At 40.6% G+C, this 12683-nt stretch overlaps 1 protein-coding gene across 5 annotated transcripts in view; it reads right to left on the bottom strand.

Moving 5' to 3' along the window:
- PDSS2 (decaprenyl diphosphate synthase subunit 2) overlaps positions 1-12683 on the bottom strand; it is a 286547-nt gene that overhangs the window by 26058 nt on the left and 247806 nt on the right. Inside the window, exon 8 of one of the 5 annotated variants that reach the window (XM_070796007.1) lies at positions 803-897. The exons of the other annotated variants lie outside the window; for them this stretch is intronic. Coding sequence (XP_070652108.1) covers positions 803-897 — 95 coding nt within the window. The remainder of the gene's footprint in view (positions 1-802; positions 898-12683) is intronic. 5 annotated transcript variants of the gene reach the window in all.

Here is a 12683-nt window from a genome sequence, read left to right as displayed (position 1 = left end):
CAGAGATGCAGAGTTGAACAGCTGCCACAGAGACTGTATAAATTGCAAAGCCTAAAATATTTACACTTTGGCCTTTACAGGAAGTCTGTGACTCCTGGACTAACAGAACACATATCCTCTACCGAGACTCAACAATCATTAATACTTTGTTATTTTTGTCCTATCTCTGAATCATTTGAAAGTAAGCTGTAAGCAGTGGTAAGCTGCTTAATTACTCTCCAGAGGAGAAATTAATTTTCTAGAGGAGGAAAAAGCCCTACTTGTAGATTTTGTGGTTTGCATACTCCCATCATGGTGGATTTCAAGCTACCAATGGTTGCAGAATCACAAAATTCTTAAATATTTAACAATTGGCTCTGAGCTGGCAGGACATGACTTGGATGCACCACAAGCTGTAGGATGCTTTACCCTTGTTTTGAGAAGTATCTCCTAAGATAAGAACATTTTCTTACACGGTCAGAACTCTATTATCAGAGCTCGGGAAGTTAACAGTAATACTCTTCTATTATGTAATATCTAGTCTACCTGTAAGTTTTCCCAACTGGCTCCAAAATTTCTTTTTTAGCCTTTCAACGCCCACCCTACCCCCTTCCCTGAAACTAATAAATCCTGGTTCACACACTTCATTCATTTGTTATGACACTTTAAATTTCTTCCTCCCCATACTGTATTGCCATTTTGAAAGGACCAAGCTATGTTGTACAGTGTTCTACATTCTGCATTTCTCTGATTGCTATGCAGAGTTTGTTAGTCTATAAACTTTATTCAGTCAGGCTCCATTGAATATTTGATGCTGACTTACATGGCATTTAGTGGGCTTCCCTGGTGACTCAGATGGTAAAGAATCTGCCTGCAATGCAGGAGACCTGGGTTCACTCTCTGGGTTGGGAAGATCCCCTAGAGAAAGAAATTGCAACCCACTAAGTTTTCTTGCCTGGAGAATTTTATGGACAGAGGAGCCTGGTGGGGTATGGTATTTAATCCTACGTGTGTGTATGCCAAGTTGCTTAGTCATGTCAGACTCTTTGCAACCCCATGGTAGCCTGCCATGCTCTTCTGTCCATGGGATTCTCCAGGCAAGAATACTTGAGTAGGTTGCCATGCCCTCCTGCATTGGTAGGCGGGTTCTTTACCACTAGCACCTCCTGAGAAGCCCATTTAATCCTACAATGAAGGGTAATTCAGATTAGGGCAAAACAGCACTCAGGAGGGCTTCACTGGTGGCTCAGTGGTACAGAACCCACCTGCCAACGCAGGAGACGAGGTTCAGTCCCTAAGTCAGGGAGATCCCCTGGTGTAGGAAATGGCAACCCACTCCAGTATACTTGCCTGTGAAATCCCATGGACAGAGGAGCCTGATGGGCTACAGTCCATGGGGTCACAAAGAGTCAGACAGCTGAGCAACTGAACACACACAAGCACCCAGGAGGACATCTCTAAAAGTTACTCATGCCCTAAAAAGAGTTAATTTCTCCTTCCCAATGACTATTCTACTTCCAGTTAATACTCCAATCTGCTCTCCACAGAGCTGGCTCACAAGATGTTGCATACCAAGGACCTAACAGCTTCCATGTGTAAAAGTCCCATTTCAGGACTCACTGGTAATCTAATCCTTCATGGAAGGCATTAATATTCTTCTTCATAGGCATCTGTATACACTTTCACCAACTAAACATAAACTACTGGTTCAAAGGAAATCCTTCAGATATAATTAATAGGGCATAACGGAGATTCATTTTTACTATAAATTAGAATAGGCCATGAGTTCATCCAGAAAAATACAATATTGGAAAATATAGAAAAATACAAAAACAGAAAATACAAATATACAAAATACAAATAATATAAAAATAATATACAAAAAAATAATACAAAAATACAAATACAGCAAAATACAAAAATACACAAGACACATTAAACTGGAGTTCATAAACCTGGCTGATTATAAGATTCACCTGGGGAGCTTTAACATACAGATACCTAGACCTCATTCCTGGAGATGGATTCAGTAAGGCCTTAAAAAAATACTTCTTAGGTAACTCAATGATTAACCAGATTTGGGAGTACCTCACTCACTGGGACATGTATTTGGAGCGATGATATTTTAAAATTATCATGTTGGATTTATACTGTTTTAACCACACTTGCAAACTGTTGTCTTTGTGGTGATCAAATTAAATTCAGCAAGCATTTATTGGGCACCTCTATGCCATACCTCGGAGAAGGCAATGGCACCCCACTCCAGTACTCTTGCCTGGAAAATCCCATGGACGGAGGAGCCTGGTACGCTGCAGTCCATGGGGTCGCTAAGAGTCAGACACGACTGAGCGACTTCACTTTCACTTTTCACTTTCTTTCTTTCTTTTTTTTTTTTGATATTTATAGCACTTTTATTCACAGTAGCCAAAAAGTAGAGAAAAATCCAACTATCAATGGATGGATTTTAAAAAGCACTAAAAAATGAAATATTGATAAACAATGCAACGTGGATGAACATCAAAGACGTTATGTGAAATGAAAAGAAGCCAGACACAAACTTACACAGAAAGTAGATCAGTGATTATGGGGCTGAGATGGGAATGAAGAGTTTAGGTGTTTTAGTCACTAAGTCGTGTCTGACTCTTGAGACCCCATGGAGTATAGCCTGCCAGGCTCTTCTGTCCATGGGATTTCCCAGGCAAGAATACTGGAGCGGGTTGCCATTTCCATCTCCTCACTTTTCACTTTCATGCATTGGAGAAGGAAATGGCAACCCACTCCAGTGTTCTTGCCTGGAGAATCCCAGGGACGGGGGAGCCTGGTGGGCTGCCGTCTATGGGGTCGCACAGAGTTGGACACGACTGAAGTGACTTAGCATAGCATGCCATAGCTATATAGTAGGGGCTAGAGGTACAGAAAGAGACACAGTTGCTGCCTCCCAGGACTGCTTGTTAGAGGACTTGTCATTGGGCTGCAGAACCAGGGAGGGCTGAGTGGAACCTGGAGGGATTGGACCCAGGATGTTGGTTCTTATAGCTGCAAGAGAAAAGACCACAATAAAAAAAATTCTTTTCACTTTTGCCTTCACCTACATTTTGACTGGGCAAATTCCCAACTGATGCACAAATACAACTTTCCACATTAGGATGTGGCTAAAATGCTCATAAGCCCATTCTGGCCTTTATGACCTGAAAACCACTTTAGCTGTAGGATAAATTAAAAAAATACAAAAAGGTGAATTATCATTTTGCATTTATTTCCATGATTTAGCACTTTAGGGCAATAATTTAATTGAACCTCTAATTAAGTGAACTGAATAGTTGTATAAGTACAGTATCACCTGAAATAAATTAAGTCCAAATTGCCTGATAGAGGATCCATTAAAGATATTAACACAGAGAGAAGAGAATGCATAGTACTTAAAATTAAGTGCATTATTATTAGTATTTATCAAAAGGTATCACTTTTCAGTGACAAATGTATCTTTTATGAGACCATTTTAAGAAATCATTGTAAGCCTCTGAAAACTATTTGGTTTGAAAGTCCTCTGAAAATTAAAGACAAGCCCCTGCCACAGGGTCTCGGTAGCTTTAGAAGATGAGGAGGCAGCAGCTCCTTCCGTCCGATGAAAACAGAGGAAGACTTTAGAGCTAGAAGAAACCCCAGGCACTGTCTTCTCACCTCGTTTTGCAGGAGAAGATACTGGATGAGCGAGGCTAAGTGGCATGGACAAGAGTCAACAGCAAATTTGAGAAATGGCCTGGGTTTCATTTCTGCACATCCCGAGCTCTTCCAGCCTATAGCACTGGAAAAGACTTGGAAATAACCCCAAGTTTTATTTCACCCAACCAGAACAGGGATACTAAAACCCATCTGGAACACAGGTTAGACTGTGTTCTGAAGAACCTGTATAACACAGTAAGGGAGTATGAAACAATGTAAAGTTTTGGGTTTGTTTTTAGTGGTTGAAAACAGCTGGATGAGGATGAAAGAAAACAAACAGAAGCCATGCTATTAGGGGAAGAGACCACATACCTCCCAGCCAAGAGGTAGGAGTGGACCATGCTTGCTTAATAGAGATTATAAGCTGGAAGAAAGGTACGATGCAGTAATGACATGGAGCTTCAACCTGTGAACAGCTGCTAAAACTTGCATTCTATGGTTGACAAATTCTTGGTGTGCCTGACTGATAATCTTATGTATCAGAAGAGAGAAGAAGCACTTTTGCTTAGTTATGTCAGCATAACTGGCTATAAATGTGATAGGGATTAACAAAAAATTAATGGCATCCTGGTATTAGAATCGGCTTCTCTGGTGGCTCAGATGGTAAAGAATCTGCCCACAATGTGGGCCACCTGGGTTCAGTCCCTGGGTTGGGAAGATCCCCTGGAGCAGGGAATGGCAACCCACTCCAGTATCCTTGCCTGGAGAATTCCATGGACAGAGGAGCCTGACAGACTACAGTCGATGGGACTACAGTCGATGGGGTCGCAAAGAGTCAGACATGACTACGCAACTAACACTTTCACTGGTATTAGAATCAGTCCTTAGAAAGGACTAGCAGGTGTGGGTTTGGACACCTGGACTGTGTGTTAGGAAAGTGCATTGCAAAAGTGAGTTAGTGAAAAGATGGCCATGATTCCAAGAATCTATAACTGGAAATACAGTTCAAGGGTGACAGAAGCTACTGAAAAACTAAGCTCCAACAATAGTCATAATTAATTATGAAAGTGAACAAAATAATGGCTGCTGAAAAAACTCTCTCAGGACTCACATTTGAGAAGGCATGGGTGTAAAAGGAGGAGCCTACCAACCCCTCCACTGCACAGAGAGCCACCGTGGAGATCGGGTCCTATCCCTGGCTTGAAGGAGCTGACAGAAAGAGAGGCAGAAAGCTGTAAAAATTGTGTAGGACTCCACCAATAGGTTTGTACTGTCACCAGGATGCCTCATAGAAAATGTTCAGAAACAAACAACCTTATCAAAACCTGCTGAAGTGTGATGGGCATTCACAGGGGCAGTACGGGGAGGAGATGATGACAAAAATGAGGGGCTTTGAAATGTAAAGGCTGTATGCTGAGTAAGAGCAAGTATGTACAAATATTTGCAAAAGATAACGTACTATTAAAAGAAGACAAAGGAAATAGAACAACTGAAGAATGAGTTCAAAATTGTAAAGACTAAATTCCACAAAGATTGGCCTTTAAAGATGATGCATAAGATATTATGCATTCAAATAGCCCATTACAGCTTGTCAGGGAACCTTGGATACAGCTACCATCTTGGCTTTTGGTGTCCTTAGCTTTCCAAGCCCACCCACTCTTCTCATTCTAAACATTGTATTATCCTCTAAGACAAACAGCTGTGCAGCTTTCTCACTTCCTGTACCTGATGTTCCTGTCCAGTTTTCATTCTCTGACACTTCCTTCTTTGCCTTCCTCCTCACGTCATCTTCCTCTGAAGATGTAGTTCCTGGTCTAGAGCACCTTCACAGACGCACCCATCCACCTCTGTCCTGCTCTCATATGCTTGGAATGCATATAACTGTCCTTCCCAGCTACTGAAAGACTGTGAGAAATGTCAGAAATGGGAGTCAAATGACTAATGCCTTCCAATACTGGACAAAAAAATGAGAACAAATGTGCATTCTGTAACACAGATCCATGAACTTATAAAAATTATGGCAAAAATCCAGAAGAGGTTAATAGACCGATTGTGAACTCTAGAGAAAAAGCAGTGGTGATCACAGCCCCAGGATAGATAGGTCACAATGAGCACATTATAACAGAACAATCTCATTTTTCTTTTGATATTAACTTGACTGCTAGCTTCAGAAATAGTAAAGTACATTCAGATATTCATCATGGATAAGACAGAGAAACAGGATCTGTATTAGAGTTTGGTAATATGGATTCAAATATGTAAAACAACTATTCCTAGAAAATGTTTAGCAGTGGATTTATATTGAGCAGAAAGGTGATACCTGGTATTGTACTGCAAGACTCAGTACTTGGTTCCTTTCCCTTATCACAGTGATTGAAAGATGATGGAGAAGAAATGCAGGTTAAATTTTAATTTTCAGATGTCACACAGTCAAGAGAGAAAGCTAACACATGGACAGCATCAAAATTTTAATGGTTTTGACATGTTGAGCAATGGACTGATACTAGCCAGATGAAATGGAACAGGGCAACCGTATAGTTGAGCATTTAGGTTTCATAAACTAATTATAAAAATGTAAACCCCAGTTTGGCAGTGACTCATAGAAAAATGCTGAGAATCTTTGATAACGACATTCTGTATATAAGCCAAAACTGTGACGCAGATACTAAAAAAAAGCAAACGCAAACCTTGGCAGTATAAACAGATGCACATGTCCAAAAGACAGGCAAGAACAGTCTCACTGCAGTCTTTGATAGCTAATCATTTTTAGAAAACTATGTTCAAATCCTGGGTGCCATGTCTCAAGAGAGACACTCACAAGATAGATAGGGTCCAGCATGAGGATGAAGAAGTATTTGGAAACGTGTCATCTAAGGAATGCTTAACCTGGAGGAAAGGGTTAAAGGAAGATATTAAACCCATCCTCAAACTACCAAAGCAATTAAATGGAAGAAGGAGCAGTCCTGTTTTATATGCTTCAGGGAACAGAACAAAGAGCAATCAGGTGAAATTTCTGGGAAGCTTCAATTTCAATTACAAGTAAGAAAGACCTTTCAAAAGACTAGAGTTGTCTAACAACGAATAATTTTTTTTGACAAGCTGTAAACTCCCTATCATTGAAAGTCCTCAGAAACTTGATGCCCACATCAGAGAAGGTATAAATGAAACTCTAAGCTGAAGAGGGAGGTGGGACAAGGCTGTCTCCAAGGTGCCACGCCACTTTAAGATTCAAGCTGACTGTGCTTCAACTGAATGGTTTTGCCAGCTTCTGAGTGGCAAGACTTGGTACAAAATGAAAAACAGTAATTAAAACCTTTCTTTAATACAATAAACTGTGAAATGTATCACAAACAACATAAAAATTTCCTCTTTACTTAGAATGACTTATTTTACTTAGAATGACTTATTTACTTATTAAAAAGCAGAGATATCACTTTGGCGACAAAGGTCCGTCTAGTCAAAGCTATGGTTTTTCGAGTAGTCATGTATGGATGTGAGAGTTGGACCATAAAGAAAGCTGAACGCCAAAGAATTGATGCTTTTGAACTGTGGTGTTGTAGAAGACTCTTGAGAGTCCCTTGGACTGCAAGGAGACCAAACCAGTCAATCCTAAAGGAAATCAGTCCTGAATATTCATTGGAAGAACTGATGCTGAAGCTAAAGCTCCAATACTTTGGCCACCTGATGCAAAGAACTGACTCATTGGAAAAGACCCTGATGTGGAAAGATTGAAGGCAGGAGAAGGGGACGACAGAGGATGAGATGGTTGAATGGCATCACCAACTTGATGGATATGAGTTTGAGCAAGCTTTGGGAAGTGGTGATGGACAGCGTATCCTGGTGTGCTGCAGTCCATAGGGTTGCAAAGAGTTGGACACGACTGAGTGACTGAACTAAACTGAACTAGAATGACAAATTATTTAAAAGAATCTATAGGAATCTACAGGAAAAAAAATCTACTGATCTTAATTACTTAATCTATTGATCTAATGACCTTAATTAAATGTCTTATTTTGGCAAAAATGGAAGGAAGTGGAAATAAGAGAATTTTTAGTTATTTCCTCCATCATATGAATTCACAGGTGAAGACACAATTAGAATGGTAGTGTGTCTCAATATTAAAATAGTAATAATAATATAATAATAATAGCAATAGCAACAAAGACAACCCCATATATAGTACTTACATGTGCCTGCTACTGCTGCTGCTAAGTTGCTTCAGTTGTGTCCGGCTCTGTGCGACCCCTGAGATGGCAGGCCACCAGGCTCCCCTGTCCCTGGGATTCTCCAGGCAAGAACACTGGAGTGGGTTGCCATTTCCTTCTCCAATGCATGAAAGTGAAAAGTCAAAGTGAAGTCCCTCAGTCGTGTCCGACCCCTAGCGACCCCATGGACTGCAGCCCACCAGGCCCCTCTGTCCATGGGATTTTCCAGGCAAGAGTACTGGAGTGGGTTGCCATTGCCTTCTCCAATGGCCTGGTGGGCTGCAGTCCATGGGGTCGCTAGGGGTCGGACACGACTGAGCGATTTCACTTTATTTTTTCACTTTCATGCATTGGAGAAGGAAATGGCAGCCCACTCCAGTGTTCTTGCCTGGAGAATCCCAGGGACGGGGGAGCCTGGTGGGCTGCAGTCCATGGGGTCGCACAGAGTCGGACACGACTGAGCGACTTCACTTTATTTTTTCACTTTCATGCATTGGAGAAGGAAATGGCAGCCCACTCCAGTGTTCTTGCCTGGAGAATCCCATGGACAGAGGGGCCTGGTGGGCTGCAGTCCATGGGGTCGCTAGGGGTCGGACACGACTGAGCGACTTCACTTTATTTTTTCACTTTCATGCATTGGAGAAGGAAATGGCAGCCCACTCCAGTGTTCTTGCCTGGAGAATCCCAGGGACGGGGGAGCCTGGTGGGCTGCAGTCCATGGGGTCGCACAGAGTCGGACACGACTGAAGCGACTTGGCAGCAGCAGCACTCTTCCAATATATCTATATAATACATATAAGATACATATAATAGTACTTACCTCATAGGACTACTGTGAGGATTGCATACACAAACATATATACCTTCTGTTCTATATATCTTATGAGGTGTATGTGTGTGTGGATCTATCTATCTAGGAAAAATTCAAATTTCATTTGAGAAGAGAACACATATGTTAATATTGTCCTTTGCGCAGGGCAAACTTTTAAAATACGCATTCAAATCACAGATTTTAAAAAATACATCAAATCAAATACCTTTGGATAAAACCATATTTACAGAGATGACAGAAACCTAAGCCATCATTAGATTATGTACCTCTAACAGCATACACATTTTTTTTTCTACCACAAGTAAAAATGCCATACAGTTGTGGAACAAATGTCAATAGGAATTGGAGGTGGAAAATGCCCACATTTTCTGCTAAGAAAAAGCCATAAATACCTCAATATACTTGAGTAAGTATATTCTTCTAGACATACTTTTTAAACAAAAAGGCAGTGAATAAAATGAAACTAGTATATTTGTACCTAAAAAATTCTTAATAACAGAAACTTTTTGTTTTAATTAAAAATCTCAACCAAAGACTCTGACTGCAACATTGGTATTGGGGTTTCATGCAATCAACTGGACACTGCCTCTTATCATTTTCACAATTAAAAAAAAAATTTCATGGTTCGTCATGCTACATTGAAGTCACTGGATAAAAGATAAGTTCAAAATGACAAACATAATTTATCACATGCTTTAAACATTTTTACTATTCTCTAATAAAATATCAGAGTATTTTTCCTTTGTAAAAGAGCCTGTAAAATTACTGTAATATAGATCTGTATTGAGTTTTGAGATACTAATTTTTAACAAGTTCTGTTTATTGTTTTGAAGGATTAAAATCATTCTGTATAACTGTGTGAGAGTTCAGGACACACATGACATTTGTTACACTGCTCTCCTTTTCCCTGGCTAAATTCTGGAAGCCCATGGAGATGGGAGGTAAGAGAGGTGGACTCCAAGAGGGACAAAATGCCATGTATTTCCAGACTTGATGGCCTTTCAAGCACCTTGGAACAGAATCCTCCAGAACCCACACAGGAACCTTTTTTAAATCTTATAACAGGATGAGATGTTCCCTTCCTAAGACTGATTAATTCATTTATGCTGTTTCATAATAATACAAAAAATAATCATAGAGAGGCAATAAGCAGACTGCCTCTCTCCCTGGCAGTGGGGAAACTCTGGGCCTGGACATGTGTGACCTTGGACAAAGTAACTTCTCTAAGCCCACCTCACCTATAAAATCACAGAGATAATATTTATGCCACAGGCAATTATTATGAGGAATGAATAAGGTAATATATGTGAAATTAACATCAATAAAATGCTTTACAAATATAAGGTTTGAAGAGTAAGGGAGCATGGGGATACATTGCAAAGCTCACATTAACATTTATATAATGTACCTGGTTCGTTTCCAAGGCAAACCATTCAATATCACAGTAATCCAAATCTATGTCCTGACCAGTAATGCTGAAGAAGCTAAAGTTGAATGGTTCTATGAAGACCTATAAGACCTTTTGGAACTAACACCCAAAAAAGATGTCTTTTTCATTATAGGGGACTGGAATGCAAAAGTAGGAAGTCAAGAAACACCTGGAGTAACAGGCAAATTTGACCTTGGAATATGGAATGAAGCAGGGCAAAGGCTAATAGAGTTTTGCCAAGAGAACGCACTAGTCATAGCAAACACTCTCTTCCAACAACACAAGAGAAGACTACACATGGACATCATCAGATGGTCAACACCGAAATCAGATTGATTATATTCTTTGCAGCCAAAGATGGAGAAGCTCTATACAGTCAACAAAAACAAGACCGGGAGCTGACTGTGGCTCAGATCATGAACTCCTTATTGCCAAATTCAGACTTAAATTGAAGTAAGTAGAGAAAACCACTAGACCGTTCAGGTATGACCTAAATCAAATCCCTTATGATTATACAGTGGAAGTGAGAAATAGATTTAAGGGACTAGATCTGATAGACAGAGTGCCTGAAGAATGATGAATACAGGTTCGTGACATTGTACAGGAGACAGGGATCAAGACCATCCCCAAGAAAAAGAAATGCAAAAAAGCAAAATGGCTGTCTGAGGGGGCCTTACAAATAGCTGTGAAAAGAAGACAAGAGAAAAGCAAAGAAGAAAAGGAAAGATACACCCTTTTGAATGCAGAGTTCCAAAGAATAGCAAGGAGAGATAAGAAAGCCTTCCTCAGTGATCAGTGCAAAGAAATAGAGGAAAACAATAGAATGGGGAAGACTAGAGATCTCCTGAAGAAAATTCGAGATACCAAAGGAACATTTCATGCAAAGATGGGCTCAATAAAGGACAGAAATGATATGGACCTAACAGAAGCAGAAAATATTAAGAAGAGGTGGCAAGAATACACAGAAGAACTGTACGAAAAAGATCTTCATGGCCCAGCTAATCACGATGGTGTGCTCACTCACCTAGAGCCAGGCATCCTGGAATGTGAAGTCAAGTGGGCCTGAGGAAGCATCACTTCGAACAAAGCTAGTGGAGGTGATGGAATTCCAGTTGAACTATTTCAAATCCTAAAAGATGATGCTGTGAAAATGCTGCACTCAATATACCAGCAAATTTGGAAAACTCAGCAGTGGCCACAGGACTGGAAAAGGTCAGTTTTCATTCCAATCCCAAAGAAAGGCAATGCCAAAGAATGCTCAAACTACCGCACAATTGCACTCATCTCACATGCTAGTAAAATAATGCTCAAAATTCTCCAAGCCAGGCTTCAACAATATGTGAACTTTGAACTTCCAGATGTTCAAGCTGGTTTTAGAAAAGGCAGAGGAACCAGAGATCAAAATGCCAACATCTGCTGGATCATCAAAAAAGCAAGAGAGTTCCAGAAAAACATCTACTTCTGTTTTATGGACTATGCCAAAGCCTTTGACTGTGTGGATCACAATAAACTGTGGAAAATTCTGAAAGAGATGGGAACACCAGACCACTTGACCTGCCTCTTGAGAAATCTGTATGCAGGTCAGGAAGCAACAGTTAGAACTGGACATGGAACAACAGACTGGTTCCAAATAGGAAAAGGAGTACGTCAAGGCTGTATATTTTCACCCTGCTTATTTAACTTATATGCAGAGTACATCATGAGAAATGCTGAGCTGGATGAAGCACAAGCTGGAATCAAGATTACCAGGAGAAATATCAGTCACCTCAGATATGGAGATGATACCACCCTTATGGCAGAAAGTGAAGAAGAACTAAAGAGCCTTTGGATGAAAGTGAAAGAGGAGAGTGAAAAAGTTGGCTTAAAGCTCAACATTCAGAAAACTAAATGGCATCTGGTCCCATCACTTCATGGCAATCAGATGGGGAAACAGTGGAAACAGTGGCTGACTTTATTTTGGGGGGCTCTAAAATCACTGCAGATGGTGACTGCAGCCATGAAATTAAAAGACGCTTACTCCTTGGAAGAAAAGTTATGACCAACCCCAACCTAGACAGCATATTAAAAAGCAGAGACATTACTTTGTCAACCAAGGGTCATCTAGTCAAAGCTATGGTTTTCCCAGTAGTCATGTATGGATATGAGAATTCGATTATAAAGAAATCTGAGTGCCGAAGAATTGATGCTTTTGAACTGTGGTGTTGGAGAAGACTCCTGAGAGTCCCTTGGACTGCAAGAAGATCCATCCAGTCCATCCTAAAAGAGATCAGTCCTGAGTGTTCATTGGAAGGACTGATGTTGAAGCTGAAACTCCAATACTTTGGCCACCTGATGTGAAGAGCTGACTCATTTGAAAAGACCCTGATGCTGGGAAAGATTGAAGGCAGGAGGAGAAGGGGACAAGAGAGGATGAGACGGTTGGATAGCATCATCGAGTCAATGGAGATGAGTTTGAGTAAACTCTGGGAGTTGGTGATGGACAGGGTGGCCTAGCATGCTGTGGTCCATGGGGTCTTAAAGAGTCAGACATGACTGAGCAACTGAACTGACTGACTGACTGACCTGGCTTTGATTA

Source organism: Bos indicus, chromosome 9, assembly GCF_029378745.1.
Source record: "Bos indicus isolate NIAB-ARS_2022 breed Sahiwal x Tharparkar chromosome 9, NIAB-ARS_B.indTharparkar_mat_pri_1.0, whole genome shotgun sequence".
Lineage (NCBI taxonomy): Eukaryota > Metazoa > Chordata > Mammalia > Artiodactyla > Bovidae > Bos > Bos indicus.
The sequence above is the reverse complement of the archived record's forward strand: the minus strand, read 5'-3'. Positions and strand labels throughout refer to the sequence as shown.